The 27,424-nt window shown below is 40.0% G+C and overlaps 1 protein-coding gene and 1 long non-coding RNA gene across 2 annotated transcripts in view; one reads left to right on the top strand and one right to left on the bottom strand.

Moving 5' to 3' along the window:
• Nucleotides 1–7,358: 7,358 nt before the first annotated feature.
• tgfbr3 (transforming growth factor, beta receptor III) overlaps nucleotides 7,359–27,424 on the bottom strand; it is a 252,101-nt gene continuing 232,035 nt past the window's right edge. Inside the window, exons 15-17 of the mRNA XM_039735891.1 lie at nucleotides 26,098–26,154; nucleotides 22,849–22,956; nucleotides 7,359–11,098 (exon numbers count right to left, since the gene is read on the bottom strand). Coding sequence (XP_039591825.1) covers nucleotides 10,980–11,098; nucleotides 22,849–22,956; nucleotides 26,098–26,154 — 284 coding nt within the window. The 3' untranslated portion in view covers nucleotides 7,359–10,979. The remainder of the gene's footprint in view (nucleotides 11,099–22,848; nucleotides 22,957–26,097; nucleotides 26,155–27,424) is intronic.
• Nucleotides 12,773–23,843, top strand: LOC120515146. Its single transcript, XR_005630600.1, has 3 exons — nucleotides 12,773–13,175; nucleotides 16,399–16,611; nucleotides 23,357–23,843. It is a non-coding gene; the product is annotated as an uncharacterized LOC120515146 (long non-coding RNA).

The following is a 27,424-nucleotide window of genomic DNA, read 5'->3' as shown; positions in this document are numbered from 1 at the left end:
CTGAGCTTTTCTGAATGTAGAATAAACGAAAAATAAAATGCCAGTTAATTAAATGAGCTCAGCGTTATCAAGTGTTGTCACTGATTAGGAATCTGGTAGGAACAAAAATCTGCAGCCACAGGGGTCCACTAGGACTGAGTTTGAGAAACACTGAGTTGGGGGTGTCATTTTATTTTTTTTTATTATTTATTAATTTTATTACAATCAATACATAGCAATCAAGTTTTTACAAAAAAAGAATTATGCTAAGAACAGATCGATCCCCACCCTGAGAGAGAGAGCAAGCCAAACGGTGTAAAATTTAAGGCTTGTAAAAATACCTAAATCAACAAATTCTCTGTGCTTTATAAAATCATTTCAAAATATTACTGATTAGATCCTGCCATGTTTTGAAAAAAGTCTGCACAGATTCTCTAACTGAGTATTTGATTTTTTCCAATTTCAAATAGTATAACACATCGGTTTCCCACTGACTTAAAAGAGGAGAGTTTGTGTTCTTCCAGTTTATCAGAATAAGTCTGCGTGCCAACAGTGTAGTGAATGCAATCACAATTTGTTTGTCTTTCTCCACTTTAAGACCCTCTGGAAGGACCTCAAACACAGCTGTTAATGGGTTAGGAGGGATTGTGAGTCCAAGACTGTCTGAGAGGTAATTAAAAATTTTTGTCCAGAATAATGTTAATTTGGTGCAGGCCCAGAACATGTGACCTAGTGAGGCTGGGGCTTGGTTGCAACGTTCGCAGGTGTCATTTTAAAGGGTGTGAATACATATATGAGCAGTCATTTTGTGTTTTAGAGTTGTAATGAATTTAGACCAATGTGTGGAGATCTGCTTTCACGCTGGCATTAATGACTCTTTTTCTGTTCTGTTTTTCTGTTTCTGTCAAAAAAGACAAATGAAATCCATTCGATTGTATGACAATAAAATGTGAAAACTTCCAAAGGGTGAATATTTTCATGGGCACTGAAGCTCTACTAATGCCCTTGACCTGTGAGTTGTGTCCAGAGGTAGATAGTAACGAGTTACATTTACTTGAGTAACTTTTTAAAAAAATTGTACTTCTACGAGTAGTTTTACTGCACCATACTTTTTACTTTTACTTGAGTACATTTGTGAAGAAGAAACGCTACTCTTACTCTGCTACATTGGGCAACACTCGACTCGTTACTTTTTTCCATTTACACCTTTATATACGCTATATTTTAGTCGGAGAGAAGTCGCCAGAGGTTCTACTGAATGACTGTTTCACCAATCAGACGTAGCAACAAATATTCACATGACTGCGTTTCACTAATCAGACGTAGCCATGCAGTCACATGACCACACACAAACTTCCTGCGTCTGCAGCCTGTGAGAGACTTTTTAGGCATACAGGGCTCCTGATCACTGCTAAACAGTCACAGCTTCACTGCAAGAACCTTGAGAGCCAACTTTTGCTGAAGTTTAACTATCACTTCACTGAGTGAAGAACAAGCACGTTTTAACCAAGCATGCACAGGCACAGACAGTCAAGGTAAAGTGAGAATTCTTGTACGTACACCAGCTGCCTTGTTCACATGTTATTTTCAATCAGTTGTGCTATTTGGAGGGCAACTGAATATGCAGTATTATACTGTCAGTGTACAACATACACTCACCTAAAGGATTATCAGGAACACCATACTAATACGGTGTTTGACCTTTCGCCTTCAGAACTGCCTTAATTCTCCGTGGCATTGATTGAACAAGGTGCTGAAAGCATTCTTTAGAAATGTTGGCCCATATTGATAGGATAGCATCTTGCAGTTGATGGAGATTTGTGGGATGCACATCCAGGGCACGAAGCTCCCGTTCCACCACATCCCAAAGATGCTCTATTGGATTGAGATCTGGTGACTGTGGGGGCCATTTTAGTACACTGAACTCATTGTCATGTTCAAGAAACCAATTTGAAATGATTCGAGCTTTGTGACATGGTGCATTATCCTGCTGGAAGTAGCCATCAGAGGATGGGTACATGGTGGTCATGAGGGGATGGACATGGTCAGAAACAATGCTCAGGTAGCCCGTGGCATTTAAACGATGCCCAATTGGCACTAAGGGGCCTAAAGTGTGCCAAGAAAACATCCCCCACACCATTACACCACCACCACCAGCCTGCACAGTGGTAACAAGGCATGATGGATCCAGGTTCTCATTCTGTTTACGCCAAATTCTGACTCCACCATTTGAATGTCTCAACAGAAATCGAGACTCATCAGACCAGGCAACATTTTTCCAGTCTTCAACTGTCCAATTTTGGTGAGCTCGTGCAAATTGTAGCCTCTTTTTCCTATTTGTAGTGGAGATGAGTGGTACCTGGTGGGGTCTTCTGCTGTTGTAGCCCATCCGCCTCAAGGTTGTGCGTGTTGTGGCTTCACAAATGCTTTGCTGCATACCTCGGTTGTAACGAGTGGTTATTTCAGTCAAAGTTGCTCTTCTATCAGCTTGAATCAGTCGGCCCATTCTCCTCTGACCTCTAACATCAACAAGGCATTTTCGCCCACAGGACTGCCGCATACTGGATGTTTTTCCCTTTTCCCACCATTCTTTGTAAACCCTAGAAATGGTTGTGCGTGAAAATCCCAGTAACTGAGCAGATTGTAAAGTACTCAGACCGGCCCGTCTGGCACCAACAACCATGCCACGCTCAAAATTGTTTGGAGGTCAAGAGATTGTCTTGACCAGGACCACACCCCTAACTGCATTGAAGCAACTGCCATGTGATTGGTTGATTAGATAATTGCATTAATGAGAAATTGAACAGGTGTTCCTAATAATCCTTTAGGTGAGTGTATCTTGTCACTGTAAGTAGTTTCCACTGTTCAAACATTCATGTTACCTACTGTAGGTATTGGCTTCAAGAGCTTTGTTGTGAAAAACTGAGATTTGGAACTTTGTGTTACTTCTGCATCTTTATTTTGTAAAGACGTTATTTATTTTTGCTCATTTTTTATTTTGTTATTTGGAAATAGACAAAAATATAGAATAATGTACAAATTCTGCTGTCTTATTACATTTCTAAAAAATAAATAATTTATTATGATCAAACAGTTAGTACTTGAGTCATCTTTTCACCAAATACTTTTTTACACTTACTTGAGTAATTTTCTGGGTGACTACTTTTAACTTCTACTTGAGTAATATTATTTTGAAGTAACACTACTTTTACTTGAGTACAATTTTTGGCTACTCTACCCACCTCTGATTGTGTCACAGCATCCCCTAAAACAACCTAGTAAAGTAGGCCGCAGATCCTCAGAACTCGACAGATGGTCCACCTCACACTGTGTGTAGGAGGCCCAGTGATATTTCAGTTCTGATATTAATTGTAGTTTTAGTTTTTATTTTATAAAATTATTTTTATTTTGTTCTAGTTTTCAGTGGAGACAACAATTTTTATTTTTATTTATTTCTGTGTTTGTAGTACTAGGGCAGGGGTGTCAAACTCCAGGCCTGGAGGGCCGCAGTAGCTGCAGGTTTTCATTCTAACCCTTTTCCTAATCAACGAGCAGTTTTCACTGCTAATTAACTTCTTTTCCCTTCATTTTAATAGCCCTGTGTTTAAGGAATCAGTGTTCTAAATGATTGTTTCTTCATTAAATGGCAGCCAAACAGAATTGAGATGTGAAACGAGCCACTGATGACCAGCTAAATTGGAATGTCAAACTCCAGCCAATTTCACTCCAACCAGTTTCTTAATGAGAAGCCAATTCTTGCTGTTAATTAAACTCGTTATTTAATTCCATGGCTCATTGCTGCTCTCATTCTTCCACAGCAGACATTTCCAAAACTGTTGATTTTCTGTTTTTTCTAAGAACACCATCAATATATTTTGATGATCTGAGAGATCAGCCTTACTGAGAACTTCACTTTTCTTTATTTTCAGATATTGTGTGATGGGCACCGGTGAGCTGGTCATGTGGAAGCTTATTTTGTGTCTTTTTATTGTTTGGCTGCTCATTAAGGAAAAAGAAACAACTAAGGGGCCTGAGTCAAGTTAATTAAAATTAAGGCAAAAATCTGCAGCCACTGCTGCCCTCCAGGACTGGAGTTTGACACCCGTGTACTAGGGTGTTGTACCGTGTTAGCCATTATGAATGTAGAGAAAAGCCAAGCAAAATGACACCTTATATTGGCTAACTAAAAAGATTACAATACGCAAGCTTTCGAGGCAACTCAGGCCCCTTCTTCAGGCAAGATCTGTATTTAAAATTTTAGTTTTTACTTTACTGTATTTATTTCTGGCTTTTTTACATAATATTTTTTTTCTGTTGCAAGACCACAAATGCCAGCCTACACATATTTCAATGCAAGTTATGTTTCAGTCAATGAAATACATTCTCAGTTCATAATGCCGTCATAACACAGCTTGACTATCAATGATCAAACCGATTATGTGGCCTAATGAGTGTCGTCAGCAAGATCAAATGTTTTAACCCAAGAAACCAGTCTATACAAGCACGTTGGCTATTAAGCGTTAAACAAGCGCTCATTTCGAGAGATTTGTTCATATTGCAACGATGTCCATTGCAAAGATAGCCACACAGTAAAAATATTTGCTCGATGAACGCCTGTAATGCAGGTACACAGACAAGGTCCTTGGTCACTGGCGCCAGCAGACTGTACATTTCTTCCTTTCTCTTCTCAGCTTTAGTCTTGTTTTCCTCATCTAATGTACTTAAAATCGTTGGATAATGTCGCTAAATGAGCCCTCAGATTTGTAGTATTCTTCCCATTAACTAAAATCTGCACTCTTTTTCTTCTTCTCACATGCTACAATTGCTTTTATTATCTTCTGTGCTGTAACTGAAGTATTTCCACACTTTACTTTCTTGCTTTCTACCCGCAAACACCTGTGGAAAACTTGCCATCGTCAGCCACAAGTGCTTACTGCTTCAACCCAACAAGCCAAATGTGCTCAACAAACAAACAGCGGTCCTTTACGGACGTTGCACCACATGACTATAGTAGGCCCAAGTTACAAGATCAGCGCACAGTGAACAGCACAATGTGACTGAAGGCTCAGGGTGGCTTACAAACAACTCCTCTGCATGACTGAACCGGACTGAATGAAAATGCTATTGCTGTGTTTTTCATTTACACTCCATTTTCGTTCTCGTTTTAGTTTGTTCACATATCACTAATTTTTATTTTTATTTAGTTTTAGTTTCTCTGTTTGCCTTAATTTCAGTTCTTGTGCCTATAAAACAAAAATCGATATTTTTAGTTCTAGTTCTCGTTTTCATTATGAAAATATCACTGGTAGGAGCCCCTCACGTCCGACAGTGACACACCTTTTTTAACTCTTTTAGGGCGGATGTCGACTTCTGTCAACAGGAAGGGTTGAGGGTGGTAGTCAACTGTAAACGGTGACAAAATCCACCGTTAAGTTTTAGTTTGACTCTCTCTTTGCTAGAAGAAAAGTTAGCTTGGTTGGTCTGACCGAGATTCTCTGTGCTCGCAGGAGTTGTGAAGAGCAAACAACAGCAAAAATGGTATCATCATCTGGCGAGAGATCAAAGCGAAAATACTCCGTGGACGACGTTTTGCATATTATCACTGCATTGGATTCTGACTTGTTGGACTCCAGTTTTGATGCAAGTGATCTGGAGATCGAGATCAAAAACGAAAGTGAGGTATCCACATCAGCTGATCGCGGTGCTGAACACGTTCCTGTAGCTGACGTGCCTACGGCAATGTTCGCTTGGATAGTATAATGACAAGAGGTACAAACCAGATTGCATTGCACTGTGACCGTGACTGCCGCTGCCACCCGCACCACGCAAAGACAACCCAGCAGCCAGTTTTGCTGCAAATCCCTGCCAGCCAGCATGCTGTCCATGAGCAGCTCAAGCCTCAAGAGGTGGCAAACTGGTGGCCACAGCACACAGTAACAGACATCTTATATTGAATTATATGTGAAACTATTGGTTTGTGTGCTTTTCTGAAAACTGCATTTTTTTGGAAAAAATATTCAGCCCTCAAAGAGTTAACTAGCGGCAGATTCATTTAGGAGTGGCACTAACTTTAGTGGCACTTTTTGCTGTTTTTTTTTCCCACAGATGTCCTTTTGGTTTCTCCTGATCTACAATCTTTGAACTTAACTTGTTTTGTCCTTCAGGACTGGAGGCCTTTTCGTCTTTCTTCCCAGCATTGGATTCTAATTTACATGGTGTGACAGTAGGGGGCGCTATTGCTCCGTTGAACCCTCAGGTACCACGCCAAACACCAGGTAAAAGTCCAATAATTATTATTTTTTTATTATAATAATTATGTGCACCAAGCACCCACCAGTGCACACTACTCAAACAATACTTTAATACAATAATCAATCCTCCTCTTCCAGACACTTAGACACCCTTCCTCCCAGCTCAGCTCACTCGTCTGGGTTTCTCATCATCCTTTTATATCTCCTGACCCGGAAGTGAATCCACCATACAGTCCATGAGATTTCTTATCACTTCCGGGTCAGATACAAAGTCCTTTTCTTCACCCCGGAAACACGTCATTCCTACTGCTCATGTGACCAGGATGTACTTCCGGGTTATAGGGTATGTAGCACTCCCCAAGCCTCCCTACAGCAACTCCTGGTGGTCCCCATGGTATCCAGCAGGGCTGTTTATAAAAACGACAAGACCCATGATGCTCTGCTGGAACCCGGGGCATCTCCACGTTGCAGGGAGGGCTCCCACTGGCAGCCTGGGGGTATTGGACGGGATGAATGGCCGACCATGGACCACAATGGCTGACGGGTATCCATTGAGTTACAGGACGCAGTTTACTGTTTTAAGTGTTCTGTGAACTGTGTGTTGTTAAATTGAACATTTTATGGCCAGTTGTTGCATGTATATCTATTATGATCAATTTTTCATTTTGCCAATAATGTGCTTAGACTAGTCCCTGTTGTTCCTCAGGTCTGCTTTCTTGTTGTTGGTTTGTTCCCTCAGATGTCACTTTACTTGACAAGGCCAAACTCCCCAATGGCATCTTTGTGCCTCTCGCTGGGATGCTACAGTAAATACATATTCTTATGAGTTGAGCAGGCAAATGAAACTTCATATATGGTGGATCCTTACTGTCACAATGTAAGTTTTTTCTCTTTATAAAAAAGAAAGTAGACCTGAGCATCCTGTTTGATGTTTGTCGTAATCGAGAATAAGACTGGCATAGTTTAGAACTGGAGGACTCACACATACGTGTGACAGTCACGTCTGCCCCAGCTGGTTTTCCACAGTCAACCCAAACGCCACCCCTTAAGGAGAACATGCGCTGTTTGCAACACCTGTGACAAATCAAATTAGTTTATAACCAATAATAAATGAATGCGATTACATTCTTGAGTGCTGGTACAACTTTATTATTTTGAAAAAACAAAAACATAGACAGAGCTATTTACAGCAAAGGCACTTTTCAACAGCTTAAAACATGAGACAAATTGCATTTGGTCGCAAGCAGATGTGTTACATTGCTAACTTTTGTTTAATCCAATACATTCGTTCTTTTCTATATACACTGGGACTTTTAAAACTGCTACATCAAAAATCTCATCAAAGTAAAAAAAAAAAAAGAATATTTAATAAAACTGGTGAGGTAGATAACACTTGGTAAGAACTGCCAAAATGAAACATTTACAATCTCTGTTAAAGTAAGAAAAATTGTTTTTCTCTTTTAACCTTAAAATGAATCGAATTTTTAAAGCTGACCACTGAGAGAGATGCGAAGGTGAGCAGTGAAATCACGTTTCACGTCCTCATTGCTAGAACGTTGCTCGACTATTTATGGATGTTGCAGTGTGGATTGTGATGTCCTCTTCTTTGAATCTCTCCACTCTTTAAGAAACAAGTGTTTGCCACAGTTATGTAGTTAGCCCATTCAGTTACTGTGCTTGATAAAATGCCTCTTGACATGAGGGCCTTAACTCATGCGTTATGGGGTCCTTTCCAATGTATAGGCTGCATGTAAGCAGACGTTTGTTCAGACATTAAATTCTGTACAAGGCATTCATTGGTATCTGCTTGACAGAAGAGTTAAAAAGAAATACTAACTCACCTAAAGTGAGAGTTAAAAGGGCAAATGGAGTGCCTGTCTTGTCTTAAATCGATAGACGTAATACAACAGTTTGGAAAATCCAATCAAATTAAATGAAGATACCAGAGGAGGATGGCTGGAGATGAGTTCCTCCTACACAATACACGAGTCAACAGGACACACATCCACTCTCAGATTGTCAGACTGGTGGAAATCGCTTCTCTGTGTTGCGACAGGCTGCATAAAACTGCCCAGATGTGTCGCTGAAGAATACATCATCTGAGTAAAATGAATGGACTGGGAATAAGAGTGGAGCCAACATAACAAGCCTCCATTATGTCAGAACCCTCCAGAGATTGCTCAGTTTTGTCCCTGACTTCTCAAGTTCTTAGGCACTTGTGATTCACCTTCATGGAGGTTTGCATATTTCTTGGACTGAACTTGGTTTATTCTTGACTCCAGGGAGAGTTAGCAGACCATTCATTAATTGTCTTGTCCTGATTTTCAGGACAATTTGGTCATCCTGTATGAAAGTCACAGAAGATCCCTAAGCCCAACCTGACCCTTTTAAACTTAATGGTTGAAAAACATAAATTTGCGACCCTAGACAATATAATTGGGTTTGTAAAAATGGAGGACTTGAAGTGAGGAAAGGGTGCCAAGATTAGTGGGTATAAAAACTCTCCCTGACAAAGTGCTAGCTGAGGATGACCAAGCTGGCACAAATTTAAGGGGCATCAAATTAGCACGTCTCAGTTCGGGGGTCCCACTCCAAAGTATGGAGTACTGAATAAGTAATGACATTAAAACATCTTGGCCAAAAAAAAATGTCAGATTCAGTCCAAACGCCATATACGTGTGTGTGTCTGTGTGTGTGCATCTTTGTATTTCTTACACACTTTATTTAATATATTACAAAAAATATTCCAAAAAGTTTTGCATTTTGGGATCCTTTGGTTTTGCAACACAACAAAAAGAGCGTAGTAGGCCTGATTCACATGGCGCTCTAAACACACGTTCAATGCGTTGGCTAATTTGTAGAAAGCTTTTTTTTGACTGAAGCAAGTATTTTATATACAACAATCTTAAGGTGACAGACAGCTGAAAGAAGCAATTTACATGGTAGTAGCAAAAATAACGTAGCATAATCATTCACAGTACATGAATTAAAATGACTTTATAGATTGGCTCTGTTTGTAAATACTTTGAAATAATAATTTTGAATTTACACACATTGTCGACAAAGTAGTAAAAAATATAGCTGTGTTACTAAAATACATTTATCTTCTTTGAAGATATCTATAAATGTTTCCATACAACAAATATTTAATACATTTCAGATAAAAAATACATTCTACAAAATACAGACTGCAGCAAGCAATGCTGTTAAAGTTACACACAGTTTGGCATTCTGACAGTGACGCAAGTAGTCTACATGGATCGTGGGAGTCTCTTCCTCCGATATTTACCTCTCTCTGCCATCCTAGCACGCTCCCTTCTGTCCTTCTCTTTTACCCCAACCCAGCACTGGAATGGAAGGCATTCGCGTTTCAGGGTTACAGGGGTTCAAACATTCATGCGACACTAAATAAGGGATCTGCCACTGCACGTATAGTGCCTTGATAATGAACGACAAGTGGCACTTCACGAGTGCTCGAGGGAGTTGTGTGGCTGACACCTTCCAGAGACTTCGCTAAACACGCAGGAGTGCCGCCATGGATGAGACTGGAGACCGAACGGCACTGGGAGATTCGGGGAATGCGCTTACTTCCAATTGCACTAAACCGGGTGGATTTTCTGATCCAGCCGTACACCAGGATGGTTAACATTTTTTAGGTCATAACATTTGCTGGGAGAGTTGAACTTAACAGAAATCCACTTTTTGACTTCTGCCGAGCGCCACGCAGGAGTTGAAGAGCGGAGCTCAGCTTTTAATTGTAAAGCTCAGCTTTATTCAACGGTTACAAAGATCACATAAAAGGTACGCTGAAGTGGTATTAACCCCAATTTCAAACTTTTGTTAGGCTTCATTACTATTTAATTTAATATATACACAGTATATACATGTTTGTGTGTGTGTGTGTGTTATAATGTTTGGTTATGGGACATGCTGGGGTATTCCAGCCTTTGATTTTTTTGTTAATGCCCCTTCTTAAACAGACTGGTAATGTTTGTCTGTATCGGGGGGCTAACAAAAACCGCACCTGTTACAAGGCAAAGGCACTAAAAAGATAAAACGTTGTCATCTTTTTATATTACTACCAATATTTGCATATTTATTATTATTATTATTATTATTATATATAAACGGTATCTGACTTATTCATGTCACAAAGTTATTTACTTGTCAGAAAAAGCAACAATATTGTTTTTTCTGCAAACATCCCTCATTGCCAAGTTAAATAACTTCTATAATAAACTCACTATGTCTGCCAGAGACTTTTGCTAGCAGACATTATTTACTATTTTTAATTTGGTTCTTACTTCTGATGCTGACACGTATCAAAATGAAGGCTTTTTTAAATATCTGGTTCACACAACTCCACCCTAAAAGCTTAATTTCCATCATCAAAGGATGATAATTAAAAGCAGCATTTGGAACAGAAATAAAATAAGATTAAAGCCATAAATCATGTCCTGACTTTTCCCATTAGGATGACCCGGCTGTGCGTTTCTTTAAGTCACTTTACAATCTTTGGTTATTTTGTTCCACACTAAAGTGTGACGTGCTTGCAGGATCCTTGAATGTTTTAAACGGGTGAAGATGGTGAAAACACATCAGGCTATTTGTTTTCTTTTTTGGTTTCGGTAAAACAAAAATGTACTTGGCTTTCAAAAGCAAACCAAAAAATGTATTTCTTTCATTCCAGGAAAGGTAGCATCGAAGAAGAAAGGTGAAGCTGCCACGCAGTGCTTGGCTTCCCATGCGCTAGGCTGTGCTGCTGCTTGAACATGGCGTGCTCTGCGTGCTTCCAATGCTGTGGGCTGCGCTGCTGTTTTCAGAGGCCGGGGGTGAGGTGGGCACTTGCTTGTGAACTGTGGCTTCACCTGGTCAAGGCAGAAAGGGAGAATTGTTAAAACATCGGCTATGGCCTTTTGTCACACCACACTGAGGTAATGTGGCTCCTCAGAGATGCTGCTTCACAACCGTCACGCTTATGCTATAAAATCTCATCTGGATCAGCCACTCTTGGTGCCCCTCGCCTATTGATCCAATCCTTCTGCTGAAGCTTGCGAGGGTTTCTGTAGCCTAACACATACACTGCACACGTACAAAGTGTGGTACTTAAAGGCTGGGTATGTGGTGCTAGATGTGCAGGGGGTGACAGCAGTCTGTCTGAGCCCCATAAATGTGTAACTCAGCCCCTCTTGTACAAGACTGCATCACCTGGTGCGGTGGGCACTTACTTAACTCTGGCTCTGTGTTTGAATGGGCTGAGACAACAGTGCCCATGGGGTTAGCTCAGGGACGATGTGCATCAGGCCCTGGTGAAAAGCATATGATGTGCGCACACGCAGAAGAGTCCATGGCCGACACACTGTATGACTTCAGCAGACACCGTCTTGTGTTCCGAGGAGCTGTCAGAGCCCCTCATTGTGACACCTGTCATGTTTAAACACTGGGCCTTATACGGCATTTCATTTTTAACTAACTTGTTATTACTTTGCTGATCCTTCTTCCTACATTGCTGTGCTCGTTCAGGACCCAAAGCTATAAGATGCAGTCCTCTCAAATAAAAATCTTCAGCCCAAGCGTTAGAAAAGCAAAAGACGTGCTGCCGAGTTATTCTGAAAATGCTTTCCAAGCGTGGAACCTCAGAGTTCCATATGAAACACAAATGTGCCTCACTGATTTAAGAGCTGCCGTGGCAGCACACATGCAGGCCTGCGCCGAGTGCTCCGTCTAAATGGTGCACGCAAGTTAAAAGACTGACAGAGGACTGTCTGCACAATGTGCGTCACACATGTCTTTCTGTATTCTTTATTTTGAACCAAAATGAAAATGGATTTTTTTTTCCCTTCACAGTATTGTGCGGTTAACAAGAATACAAACAAATAACTGCGCAATTTGTATCATTTGGCTAGCTCTATGGTTTGCTCCGTTTCTAAAAATGAAAAGCTGCTTTCCATCCGCTTGTTGTTTGTGGGGTCCCTCCCTTCCTGTGCTATAAGAGATTTTTCATGCCATTGCCAGTGGAAGTGCAATTTGTCTTGTGCGGTGTCATTACCCAGCGCCCCTACCCCATCAGTGGCCACCGCTATCAGAACTCCCTCTTTCGGGCCTCTCCGCTCAGTTCTTCCCTGCCAGGAATGGCTGCTAAAAACAGAACAAGCTCGCGTATTTCTCTGCTCAAGCTTCCTTCTGACTTCAGTGCCTTCAAAAGGGGAGTTTGCAGCAGCACCCTTATTTACTCTGCTAACTACAGACTAACATTTTTAGCAAGTGTGGCCTAATTTGTTCTTTCATTGCTGTTTAATGTATCACGACAGCCTAATGTGCTGCGTTGACTCTGGCCTGGCTTATTTAGCATTTTACTAACGGCAACTTCCTGAAGAACCGGCCTGCTTTATTTTAACCTGCACTGCCGTTTATATCACTTACAAAGAGTACGCATGTGACTGAGGAGGAGAGACTCTGCGTATGTCAGACATCCTGTGGGCAGCGAGCTTCTGTCTTGCGATTGAACTTACCGGCAATGAAGTGGGATGCTGATTTTACTGGCTGAAGCATTTCACCCACAACTTTCAATATGTGTAAGTGAGAATGCGTCGATGTGTCCAGTATGTCCCTGCTAAATATAAGGGTTCACTTCAGCATCTGACAGCCGCCAAACTCTGACTCTTTGAGACACATTTATTCTACGGTCTCTGGCTGCCTCCTGCCCTGCGTGGCAAGGGAATCATGTCTCAAACGTCTGCCAAGTGCAAGTGAAAACAGCAAAGGGAGACTTGGCACTCATAGGTGGTACAACAGATGGGTGGGTGTCAATGGCCAAAAACAGGAAGGAAAACAAGAAGAAATAGACTGTCTGCAAAACCTGAAAACACCACGGGGGAGAAAATCAAACAAAAGGGCGACAGTTTACTTAGGAAGCTGCCCACTGTGTACATAAGTTAATGCCAGGTAGGAAAAATATGTCAGTTAAACACAAGACATGGGTGGCAATGTTACTGCAGATCCAGTGCCACAGTGCAGTTAAAAAATTATTTACAGAAAAAGACAGAGTGGCTCCTGTTCAGCTCTGCTATTTGGTACTGTCATGATGTACTGGTTTGTGATGTCAGAGAGGCCACTTTTTGTACTCGTTTGCCATTTATCATTCCAGTTTAACAAAATTGAACTCATTTGTTATTCTCATGTCGCCATACTCTTATTGGTAATGAAACGCTGCTGCCATCACGTGATGTTGCATGATAGCATCGCCTAGTGTGTATAGAAGATGGAGGTGTCCAAGATTTGGGATTCTAGAAACAAATTCCTTCAGCAGGCTAGCAAATGCAAAAAACAAAAAAATCCCTTCACGTAGCTTTTGACTTTGAGTGTTGGTCTGCGCATTTTTGCTTTTCTGGTTTGTATGATCTCTTTTGTCTTAACCTCTGTAAGTTTTGTGACTGTGAGTGCTGCCGTTTCCTCATTATTTTTCTTGGGTAGTACTAGGATCTGAGATGCTGCTTAGCCCAGTTCTGGATCCCACGGAATTCCTTTTTTACTGTAAAGTTAATTAGCAACAATCTTTGTATCCCTTTCATTGGGCTTTATTTGGGTTTGCGGGTTTAAACTGTAGAAATAAAAGAATCGGTTGTGCTCCATTTCACATCCTGTGTTTAGGAGGGCATAGTAAAACTGCACAATAACGGGGACGACCTGGTGTCATCTCTGACAGGGCAAAGACCTGCTCTTTGGTGGGCTGCTGACACCTAATCCACCTGGAACAACAGAAGGTGCCCTACAATAGGCTAACACAATGCCATCTAGCATCCCTCACTTCGGGCCTAGGATCCCCATAGCCTGACACTGAATAGAACAAGTGTAGGAAGAAAATTGTGCTCTGAAAATATGAAAGAAAACAAGATTTGACAATGTTTGTCATCTTGTGTTAATGTGACGGACTTTATATTCATTTGTTAAAGTACTAAGTGTAGTATACTGTAAGCTGAAGTAAAAGTTTACCTTCAAGCTACTGGGAGAGAATGTGAACTCATGACCAAATCAAAATCTCACTATATAGGCTAGATCATCTAATCCTCTGACAACACGAGATAAGAAGGTCACTTCTAAACACCTAAAAGTGTTCATCTGTCCAGTTTCTGACGCTATGCAGTTCCATGCTAGACAGAGAAGCTTATATGACAACAGTTTATGTGAAAGGTTACTCAGACCAAATCAGGTTTGAGCTCTGCGCTGCCTCAGTATCTCTGAATAGTCTTTATGTTTAAAATGCACAGTTCAGGTACATCAGGCGTACCACAGCAGCTGGCAACACACTGCACACTTCTCGCCAGCTTCCATCAGTGGCACGCTAGGAAATCAGCTATTCATTATAATATAGTCTTTAGAGACGTTAACCCCACATTTAACCTTTTTCCATTTTATTTTGTGTATTGGATGGGTGCCATTTACCAAGTTCATCATTTTCAAAAAAAATATTTGCTCCAGTGTCTCTCACCACAAATTATGAGGTCATTATTTTTTTGAAAACTGATATATGCTTACATTCTGTATGTAAAAATAAATGTTTGAACTGAACACATCACTAGGCGCTTTCAAAGGCAGGGCAAAAAAAAACCTTCAGAACTCGGAGTGTCAGCCTGTTTTTAGTTTCTGCGCTCCTCAAAAGATGCCTTATGGATAGAATTGTACACACGGACCACACTGGCTCACCGCATCAAGTGTCAAATCAAGAGAAGGGCACAACCTCACGTCAGTTTGCAAAATCACCTGTTGGTGGTACCTTTTAGCAAATTGCTAAAGGTGTACTTATCATTTATTACTACAAGTTTAGGCCACAGTCAATTATTGAAAACTTCTTAAAGAAATTCAAAATCCAGAATTTCAGCACTGAGGTGTTAAGATAGTGTATAGTGTCCTGACCAAACTGGATTTATGAATGGCATTTTAAAAGATGGCTCATGCAGTGATGAGTGAGTGTAGGTCACTGCCTGTGTGCAGTTTGTATCATCTCCTCATTTTGGTGTAACTGTTTCCATACACTTACCAAATACATGCATGTTAGACTAACTGGCACATGTAAACTGGCCCAGTATGAATGAATGTGAGCAGGAGTGTGCCCGGCACTGGCCCGGTACTCCACTTTGAACCTGAATACTATTAATAAAGGCTGCAGCTACATCTAACAACTATATATATATATATATATATATATATATATATATATATATATATATATATATATATATATATATATATAATGCTATACATTTGAACTCACTTGTACATTTAAAGGCAGAAACTGCACTCTTTGAGTTTTATACCTGCTGCCAAGGAGAACAAAGCATTTTCCAGACTACACTAGTTAAAAGCTGTTAAAAGCATGGAGTTTGTAATTAACAGCCCACAAAAGTCTAAATTTATGCCCGTGGTGTACAAAACTCTGAAGAGCATGTGACCTTAACATCTGTTTCTACGAAATCACCTCTTGCAGGTAAAGTGCAAACTGGTCAGAATTCCTTGTGAAGTTTGCCTGGCTCTTGCTTTGACTTGACCCATGGTCTGTATCAATGGTGTACTCTTTTCATGATCAAGGCGGCTTCCATAAAGTACCCTGGGGGCGCAGCCAGTTCCTTATTTTGAGATTCATTCTGTGTGCGTTTCAGTTCAAAAGTTACCAAAAAAGTCCATGATGCATCATTAAGCACAGGAGATGGGGAAAATGTAAACAAATACAGGCGGCCTCTTGGGAGAAGCATTTGTGGAAACTGTGACTTCTGAACATAAAAAACAGAAATAGCAAAACTTTCAGCAGTATGGCCTGATGACAGACCCTAGCAGAGACCTGTGGAGGTTCTTTAATGTCACACCGTGGGCTGCTATTGATCTGAAGTACTGATTTTAACTTGCTGTACAGTTATGAAATATAATCTGTCATTTCATCCACATCCTAATACACTGTCAGCTCCAGATGTGAGGTTAAATTAGAGTCCCCACTATACGAGTGTCTTCAAATTGTGATGAAATATTTCTTGGTCACACTTAAATTATTAATTTATGGTCAAAATTGTCTTAGTGAGGATTAGAATGTGTAACTGATTTGTTTTGTTTCTCTCAAATGTACTTTTCTTAACTAACTATCGCTTCTCTTTCCATTGCCCCTTCATTGTATTTGCAGGTGAGGTGTGGGAGGCTATTATGATACAAAAGAAGTAAGTACATGTGACTGAGTGATGGTCCACTGAATCAAGGTGGCCTTATTGTCAACCTAATGGCATCTCTTTAGACTACGGGAGAACAGTGGGGACCCCAAGGGAAAGCTAACTGAATACGGGACATGGTGAACATGCACACTCCCCACAGACAGATGAGGTGACAATGCTGCATCACGGTAAGGCAATGCTTGGTTTATAATTCAGAACACAGCAGTGTAAATAGGAGGCCGTCTCTGCAGCAGGAGCAGCATACATCTGGAGCACATCTGGTATCCTACAGTGTTATTTTGTTGGAACCCGAAAGGGATGCACATGATAAAAACAGCTTTTTTAATGTTCAGTGCTCATCTTTTCACCTTCTTAAGGCTTTGTTGACACTGCAGTGGACTGGGGGTATCCATGTCTCGTCTAGTCAAAATGCAGAGCACATCATCACTGATGGCTTTAACCTGCTCACTGTATGTTTTGAGTTTGGGAAATGAGATATCACATTCTTCAGCTTTCACACTATTTTTACTAAAAACATTTCAAAGCTACCTTTACCCAGGCCCAAAGAATTATTTCTGAGAGTGATAAGGCTCATTTATAATGAAGCTAACAACAATACATTGCTGCAGTTTTAATCCAGTAACACAATTAAAGAAACTAAAACTGACATAGTAATTTATTTTGATTTTTGGGTAATGCAGAATTGTCACAAAGATGCTTTCAGTGACACTGCAGACATCATCTGCATCAGATTCTGCCAGGATTGGCCTTGGACCTCAATGATCCAGCAACAGGGTGAGAAAATGCATGGCTGGATGATTGAATGTTAACATTAATGGCTAGTATAATAACACATCCACTACACAGCGAATCATGATACGTCTTTGAAAGTCAGTGCACATTTTTTTCTTAAATCCTAAGCCAGCAATTTTGTGGCCCTACAGTATACACACACCCACCAGTCACGACATTCAAACCACTGACAGGTGAAGTGAATATCAGTTACCTCGTTACAATGGCATCTGTCAAGGGGTGCGATAGACTAGGCAGCAAGTGAAAAGTCAACTCTTGAAGGTGATGTGTTGGAAGCAGGACAAATAGGCAAGCGTAAGGATGTGAGCAACTTTGACAAGGGCCAAACTGTGGTGACTACATGGTCACAGCATCTCCAAAGCTGCAGGTCTTGAGGGGTGTCCCCAGTATGCAGTGGTTAGTACCTACCAAAAGTGGTCCAAGGAAAAACAACCAATGAACCAGCAACATGGCCAAGTTCACCCAAGGCTTATTGAAGCACATGGGAAGCGAAGCCTGGCCAGTGTGGTCCGATACCACAGAAGAGCTGTTGCACAAATTGCTGCAAAACATAACACTGGCCGTGAGAGAAAACTGTCAGAACATACAATGCATCGCAGCTGGCTGACCACAGTCCTCTGCTGAAAGTGCTTACAATGCTCAGGTGAACATTAAAAATAGACCACAGAGCAATGGAAGAAGGTGGCCAGGTCTGCTGAATCACATTTTTCTTTTAGATCATGTGGATGGAGGTATGCGCCTTTTACCCGGGGAAGAGATGGTTGCAGGAAGCACTATGATAAGAAGGCAAGCCAGCAGAGGAGGTGTGATACTCGGCTGGACACCTTGGGTCCTGCTTTTCACATGGATGTTACTTTAACACATTCCACCTTCCTAAAGATTGTTGCAGACCACACACAACCCTTTCATGGCACCGGTATTGCCTGATGGCAGTGGCCTCTTTCAGGAGGATAATGAGCTCTGCCACACTGCAAAAATTATTCAGGAATGGTTTGAAGAACATTATGAAGAATTCAGGGTCCTCCAAATTCCCCATTCTGTGGGAATGTGCTGCGAAAAACTAATCTGATCCATGGAGGCCCCATCTTGCAACTTACTGGACTTCAAGGATCTGCTGCTGACATGTTAGTGTCAGATACCACAGGAGGCACCATTACAGTGGAGTCCACGCCTTGAAGGGTTTTGGTGGCACGAGGGGCACCAACACAGTATTAGGCAGGTGTCTGATCAATGTATATGATGATTTATCTAAAATTTACACTTCTAAAGAAAGGCTGCACAAAGGTGTTTCCTGCATCGGTTCTGAAAATCAGCTATAGTCCAAGTAATGAGAAGAGGTAATACTTGAAAAATAGTAACATTCTGAAATGTGAATAATCTAGTTCTGGATTGTGTGACAAGGGAGAGCAGCATTGCGCACAAGACCAGAAGCAGTCCTGAACGAGGCAGCAGGACCCCCTCACTGACACACTCACAGTCTTACAGGACCAGCAAGATGTCAGCACGTCTTCAGGGAGAAGATTCCACGCATCAATGTGGAGAATGTGCACACTACACACCACTGCGCTGAACAGCATCTGCTGAAATGTTTTTATGTGAAGCAGCTCTTGTCTAGTGTTGTACTGAAATGATCAAACAATGCAGCTACACTCAGTATTCAGCAAACTCCCTGCTTGAGCAAACCCAGCTTGAAAATATTCTTTTACAAAAAAACGCTAAATAACAAAATATTTGGACATAAAAATATTCCTTCACTTTACTAGCACATCACTTGTTTTCATTCTGATGCTGGTGTGCATAGTCAATAACACTTGGGGTAATTCTTCTGAGTCACCTAAGCATTAGGTCAGTAACAAGTTGCCCCGTGACATCTGTATGTGAAAACCCCCCGACTAACACATGCTTGCCAAATTCATATCACTTCTGAGGTCTTTTCATCCTTGAAAAATCTTGGCACACTCTAGCAGGAAACCATTATTCTTCATCAGTGACGTGTGAAGAGCCCTATCAACAGAAAACTGGATCTTTTGATGATCCAGCTGCACGTTTTTTGTTTCAACCTTTTCTAGGTTACCTTGGTCTCCTTGAGGAGACAATTTTATGCATTTATTTATAGTGACTCCTGGTAGTGATAATGCAGCTCCAGGATTGCTGGCAGCAGGAAATTGTCAGCATTTGTTACTATAGCAGTGCTACTTTAGTTAACTAGAATGATTTTCATGTCCTAAAAGGCAACTTTTCCTTTTATTACTGATAAAAGGGGACCAGCCATCAACACATGCTTGCTTAACGCCATTCTCCAACAGGCCTTGTAAGTTCCACATCTTGTGACAAGGAGACAAGCTTACCATCTCGTCTCTGAATGTTTTCATCTTGAAGAAAATAACTGTGAAAGGTCCAGAGCTGACAACACTTGAAGGCCTTGCTCCCATGTCAAGGCTCACACTTGGGGCTACTGAAATGTAAAGGGCCATGGGCTCCTCCGCACTTGCATGTCGTAGCTTTGTGTCACTTCCAATCCAAGAAGGGCAACAAGGCTGTGAAAGAGCCTTACAATGTTCACTGCCTTTTCAGGACAGAACATCTGAAGCTTGGTTTGCCTGCTGTGACTTTTGTATTACACATTTTAGTATTTAAAGTTTAAAAAATGTTGTGTGCTGCCTCTTCCTTTTTTATTTTGGCCATTGAAAAGTATAGTGAGTGTTCCTTTTTTAAGCCTATTCTCACTTAGAAATATTGCAACAGTTTATGATTAATATCACAACACATGAAGAAGACTAAGGCTAGTAAACACAAAAAAGCAATGCGTAACTGCATTTGCACCTATCAAAATGATTCTCTCCACTTCTGATCCAAGGCTCTGAAACTGATGGTGTAAGCATTAGAAAATATCAAAAAGGCACAAGAAAGGAGGGTTTGGTGTTAGGGGCACGGCCAGTGAAAATACCAACCTTGGACCGCGGTGACCCTCCTAAGCTAACGAGAAGTTATTATTTTATTTTAGTTTTCTACTCCACAGAGTGTACTGGACATTTATTAGACACTGTCATGTCTTAGCATGAGTTCCTCCCCTGCCTGGGGTTCACATTCAGGTGTTCATTTTTGATTCTTTTATTTATATCAGTTCTATGCATCATTCTATATTTTTGGTTTTGTCAATGCATATAAGCTGCCTGTGTTATGTTTCATGTGATTTGTGGGGGGTACCTGCCAATCACCACCAGGACCTGCCCTCCACTCTATAAATCCTGAAGACCTTCCACAGTTCCTGACAGATCGTTGTGAATGGAGTCGCTAAGTTATTTGTGTTTTGCTTAGACATCTTTGGGAATTTTGACCTTCCTGCTGTTTATATAGCGACAACGCCATTTAGATTCTGTATTGGGACTTTTTTCACCTTGGGTTGCCTTTCTTATAGCCAATTCTGTTTTGCCTTTGTGTTCCACGGAGCTTAATTGTGACTGTAAAATCTTTTGTGAAGAATAAATGTTTAATTTCATAAAGATTCAGTGCTTGCCCTTATTACTAGCCGGGGTTTTACAGTGATATCCTCCTTTAGTGAACATTACCTGCTTTAGAAATGCTCCAAGTCCACAACAGAAACAAGGCACAAGGGCCTGTCACAGGTTTGTTTTTTAGCTCTCATCATACCACGCAAAACTTCCCAACAAGAACCCTCATGTAACTAAGAAAGTCTTACATTTTTAAATGGCCATGGGAGTAAAAGTACTTGATAATGTTTTATTTAAAGTATAACAATTACATCTATGATGTTAGCTGCATGTATAAAATGGCTGTACTGGCTATTATGGAATGGTCAAGGTTTCATTCCTGACTCAAGTATCATTTCTTTCTACGTATTTATTCTATTGTTGTTTTTTAAATATAATTTTGTAAATTCTGTATGTTTTCTTTCTGTTTATATCAGGTTATTTCTTTTGTATATTTATTATTTTTTATTTATGTATTATATTAGTTATGTGTTTTGTGGTTCTGTGTCTATTATTCCTTGTTTTTTTACTTGTTGAGCCTAAGGGGGGCCACCACCCACCACACACCCTGGCAACTGCTGCTGTGGGACCATCTTTAGACCAATGTAATCCTGCATCCTTGAGGCTAACAATGACATGTTGGCTGTTGCTTGTGGTGTTTTTTTTTTTGTCTCATCTTCAGATTCCAACTTTTGCAAGAGCTTGTTTTATTTTCTCTGTTGCTTTTTATAACTTTTGTGCTCAAGTTTATGGCTTTGGACATTTTTGGATTGGGGACTTGCTTAGTTAGCTGTATGTCGGGCACATTCTGCCAATGATAAGGGCACTTACAGAAGTTTGGCTGGACACGCTAGGCAAAACATTTCATTTATGTGACATAGAAAAGCTTTGTAAGTTTTACACAGCAGTATTCGTGTTCACTGGAATTATGTTGAAAAACAAAACTGGTTTGGTTTTATTGGGTTTTTTTTTTTCTTTCAATAGGTTTGGCTCAGAACTTTCTGATCACTCTGTCGTATAGACAAGTAGTTTTATGTGTCTTAGCACAGCCATTTAACTAAAAAGTACATGGAATATCCCTTAGGATGAAGAAAATGAACAAAGAATATTGCAAATTACTCATTATTAGTATTGTAAAAAGAATGCTGGCAGTCATAGTGAGAAGGTTTTTTTTTTTTATAATTGGTAAAAATGAAAATTCATGGATTCAAATAATTTTTTCCTGAAGCCAAGTTTGCTTTCTAAGCCTTTAACTTCGTTCGACACATTAATGGCAGACAGTAATCCAGTTTGTTTGCAGTGGTGGCCTAACGCTGTAATAGGACATGCTTCTTAGCTTCTCATTTACTGGAAGAATATATGCTACATCTCGAGCAAGTCTCAGAAAACTACAAATGAAAATGCTGTCAGTTACAGTCTTGTGCTGGAAATTATTTGGAATGCATTAAGAGCACCGACTGGGCATCAAAGTTCTTGACTCCTGCTGACCTTCTACTTGGGGCTTCAGGGCAGATTTTGAATGGCTCTGCTATTCCTCTGGTGGGATCTCAGCTGTACTGTAGAAGTGCAGCTGTGTGCTGGTTCAGAACTTTCTTTGCACTGAGAACGTATAGCTTTTATTAGGTAATCTCAACTGAGCACAGAGCCAGTGACCTCTTTAAAAGAAGTCAGCTCTTAACAAACAGAAGAGGTCTTCGTGTAGTTGGATTTTGCGGAGAGCTATGAACCAGTGACACATGCTTCTTGTTTACATCTCTTCCTGTGTAGCAACAGGGTGTTTTCACAATAACAAAAAGAGAGCAGAGTGGAGCAATGAAGCTCGAGTCAACATCTGGAAATGAAGAACTCCCACTAAGATAAGGGCAAACGAAATAGAGGGGGGAAAAAAATCAAAGAATGATTCTAAGCTATATTTCTGTCATATGGACATTATTATTTAGAGCTCAGATGCAGAATTTGTCGAGACTCTAAAGCCTTATGTGATCAACAGATAATTTTTAATAAACTCAAAGCTTCATTATTCTAGTCACTGATTCTGGTCTAAACCAATGTGCTTATTATTCTACTGCTATCAAATTAAGTCCCTTGAAACTTTAAATTCAAAAGTAGAAAAAGACCCACCTGTGCGTGCGTAAATAAACCACAAGGCTCCCGTCAACAAGGCACCAATGACAAACGCAGCAAATGCGATTCCAACGACAGTTGGTGTGTCCAATCCATGCACAATAGCTGAAACAAAAAGTAATGAAAATGTTCATTTTTGCAATACTACATTATGCATACTATAAAGAATAAATTATGTCACCCTCATTTCTACATCATCAGAAAATGACATGAGTAGCATTCTACATTTATTAATTAACCCTAATCCATGAATGAGGGGGTCTCCAAGACCCCCAGTCGCATATTTTCAAATTCGTTCCCTTTCAAGGTAATACGATGGCCATGAAATTTTCTGACTTTTCATTTTGTGTTGTCTTGAAAAATGTGCTGAAATCCGTTTCTCAATAGCTTAATGCAAATAAGTGCTACAGTAGCACAAAGTAGTTGGAAATGTTACCATTTTTGTATGAGCGTTTTTGCTTTGTTTTATATTTGAATTTTCTATTTAAATTTGTATTTTCTTTAGTTTAGATTTTCTTAGTCCTGCCTGAGACATCGCTGGTGTACAGTTTGCTGAGGAGCACATCCAATTGATGTGTTTATGAACAATGAGTCAACGACCAACAAAGAAATAAAATGCAAGTGAAGCCCTGGCTGAAATAATGAAGGAGTTGTTGGATTTTGATACATCAGACAACTCAAATGAAGAGGACAATGATGATGGAAGTGACACTGTGTCAAGTATGAGGAAACAAAAATTGATGATGAAACAGCCCCGTAGAGATGCAGCAAATGTAGCTAAGACGCAACGCTGTCACATGTGCCCAAAGGCAAAAAAGAGAAAGATAAAGTCCGCTTGCTCCCAGTGCAAACTTCCGGTTTGCCAAGAACATTCAGTTGAGGCAGATTCTGAGTAACTGTTCTGTATGCGAATCAGATGTGTAACTGACATCTTGTTTTAGTGCTACTATGACTATTTTGTATGATTTGGTGAACACTAAACATGCATTACTATTAAAAAGGTAACATGTAAACCATTGACAATTTACATCTCATTTACTTCATTTCAGAGGTAATAAAGATTTCTAAAGTTATTGTATTGCTTTTTAGGCAGATTTAACCAGTTTAAAATGATCTGCAAGACCCCCCATTCATGGAAACGTTATAAAAATGGCATTCATGGATAAGGGTTAAATGACAATGACAATGCTGTATGGGTACTGGCAAACGTCTACACGCCGCTCACAAACACTTCTCAGTTTTTAGCTCCAGCCTTTGAAATATCCCAGCTATAACTTCATCTTCATGCTGCTTTATTATTCTCTTCAGTAAGTCTCTTTCAAATGTACTTCCATAAAGCAGCCTACAATGGAATTTCGTAAGATCACACCAATATATCCGCAAAGAAAGCATGAAAATCCTTTTTTTATTTTGTTTTTATTAACTAAATTACATTGACTGGAACCCCACCCAGGGCTGTTTCCTGCTTTTTATTCAGTGTTGCGGAGATTGGCACTGACCCCCCCAAATGATCCTGAATTGGATAAGCAGATTAGGAAATTTATGGATGGATGGATGGATAAATTACTGTTTCCATGACTGAGCACTTTATATGTGCCCATTAAGTAAGGGAGACTTGCTAATTTTCTGTTGCCCCTTTTCTTACTATTATTCTTATATACTTTCATACATCCCAAATAAAAGACAATAGTAGCTGAATCAAAGAACACGATTCTCCTTGTCAGATCCTGGGCTTGTGAAGTCACGCTAGACAGAGCACATTCTGAAGCGGCGCAGCCAGAAAACTCCAGTGCCCTTATTACTAAATATTCCCAGAAGTACATGTGAAGAAAGTGGGAAAAACTTGTCCTTTCATATTTTTCAGTCATGAACGTCAGATCATTTATATGCTCTAATATGAAATTTCTGTAGTGATTATTTTCTTTTCTATATTGCACAAAAAAGCTAAATGCAAAGACCACTGACATGTAACTTATTAAATGAAGAAGAACAGGTTGGTATACTCCATCCATAAATATATATTGTGTATCAGTGGGTACTTGAGACAATTTTAGATAATGCATGTTTGAAATTTGCTTATGCAGTCATTTGCCAGTTGACAGCTGACCACAGAGATGATTCGATGGCCATAATAAAACAATAATTTAATAATACTTTAGAAATTGTCAAAACGAGCCACAGTAGTAAATGTTTCATCATTATCATTATTTCAAAGTCATCTCATAAGTTTTCCGACTCCTGGAGGTCCCTTTAAGGTTTTTTTTGATCGGCGCTGCTCCATGTGGGAAATTCTTAGGCATTCAGCCTGTACTTCCATCTTTCCTTCAGTGTGTCTCAACCTTTATGGTCCAGTTTTGCCTTTTTAAATTCATTGACAACCCACTAGCAGCAATTGCAAACCGCCTCCTTGGTGAAATGAGAGTGATTGGGGGTCCCCCTTGGTGAAACAAACTCAGTTTCAAATGGGGGAAACATACAGAGTTGTGCAGCCAATGACTTGGATGACCCACAGCCCACCTGTGGCACAACCCAGTGATTGAGAAACACTGCTTTACATGAAGCTGGCACGCAAACACTGAGACGTGAAGATTAGTTTGTGGTACCTCGTACGAGCAGTTAAAGTATGCATACCAGTGACCCACGCCAGGCCCACACAGCCTCAACTGCAAAGACCTTTGTGACACTTTGTCACAAGATGACCGCTCCCAAATAGAGGTGCAAGTCGACACATGACTGGATACTAGACGTGCCAGTTTTTCCTTTTTTTTCCAATATTGGGAGAAGGATGTTAAAAATAGAGTTGTTTACATTTTTTAAAAAAAAGAACCAAAAGCTGACAAATTGTATTCAAAGAGGGGCCTATTTTGCATCAGCACTGCCTGAATGGCGCAAAGCATGATGATTTTATTATTATTTTATTTATTGGAGCCTTACTGTGGCTATACTGGACTCATAAGAGGTGCTGCACTTACCTCTGCAGTAGTCCCCACCAAAATGACGGTACTGTATAAGGTGAGTTGTATTTAGAGCTGTGTATGTATATGCATGCTGTACACATTAATGAGCAAAGCCAGATCCAAATCTGTAATCATTTAGATGCAGTGCAGGGATTGTCTATGGATTTCTGCTACGCTCAGTGCCTAGGAATACAATATATCTGCCACATACATACAACAAGGCCCTGATGTACTTAACTATACAAAACAAATTTAAATCCTAAATTGACTTTCCATAGAAAATACTCACAAGGTTTTTTAGTGGCATGAGCTTTGTCTTGATTTCTGTTAGGGAGGGATGTTGAAGCTGTTCGATAGAGGAAAACAAAATGTTAACTTCCAAACTACAAATTATATTTTGAAATAAATGACAATATTTTTCAAAACAATCTGGTTATTAGATAACACAATTCAACATTTAATAATCCTGACATCAAGATCCATGGCTTTGTGGATACTAAGCTGAATTTTATCAGTACATACTAAATTACTGAGTCGCGATGGCCTCCAAATGAACTACTCTGATAAAGCTCGATGGCCTGCCCTGCCAGATGAGTAAAGTATTGCCAAGGTTGATGTTTTTATTTTAAATTTTTCTTGATTATCAGAGGGCTGGATGTGCGTTCCTCAGGGTCTTGCTGAACGCTTACTCAAGTGCTCCTCGTTCCTCCTTCTTTTGCTTTGGATTCATTTACACTCCCGAAATTACTGGTGGCTTACAGATCTACCCTTGAACATCACAAGTGAGACGGGCCTGACGGTGATCCAGAACATGGAAATCTTTGACATGGCAAAAGAGTGCAGACTATGATAAACAAGCATATATTTATTACTCACTAATCATTTAATTCTTAGGTTTTTTTATGTTATTTTAATGAAATGTTCAACCATGAATTAACAGAATCAGCATTAAAAAACATGATTTGCTCAAATGCAATAACAAAGTCCTTTTTTTTGTCCTGTCAACAAATGAGTACTTTATTCACCAAAATAAATAAATAAATTAATAAATTCATACCGACATGTTAGTGTTCGGCCAACTAAAGGCCCCAGGGATGTGTTTCTCTTGCCTGCTTTCATTTAAAATCATCCGTCAAGGATTTTGTTTTCTATTACAACCACTTGCTTTTGCTTAAGGCCTTTTTATTACTTCCATCCATGAACTTTATTAACTTTAAATGTAGATGGTGAAAATTTTAATATGGAGCAGAACACCGCAAATTTGGAATGATATCAACTCAAAACATTTTTTAGGCTGGGATGGCAACACACAACCACTGCTGTGGAGTTGTAATTGCATTCTTTTCATTTGGCTAATGATTAACGGCCACTCTGTTGAATAAGACAGATAATCGTGATGCCAAGCAGATAGTTCCTATTTACAGAATGTATCTAAGTATGCATCTTTCCCTTTAATCCATTTTCTACAGCACATAACAGGATGAATTTTAATTAAAAACATCTATCTGTGTGCCTTCTAGAACCAGACTTGATTGAGGAGTTCTGCTGTCACCTCTGTCAAATCACTAAAATCTTCGCTGGTGGCACAGCTCTCTGCTTTCATGAAATACTTTTAA

The sequence above is a fragment of the Polypterus senegalus genome, chromosome 14, assembly GCF_016835505.1.
Source record: "Polypterus senegalus isolate Bchr_013 chromosome 14, ASM1683550v1, whole genome shotgun sequence".
In the NCBI taxonomy this organism is placed as follows: domain Eukaryota; kingdom Metazoa; phylum Chordata; class Cladistia; order Polypteriformes; family Polypteridae; genus Polypterus; species Polypterus senegalus.
This window is presented reverse-complemented; position numbering and strand designations above follow the sequence as displayed.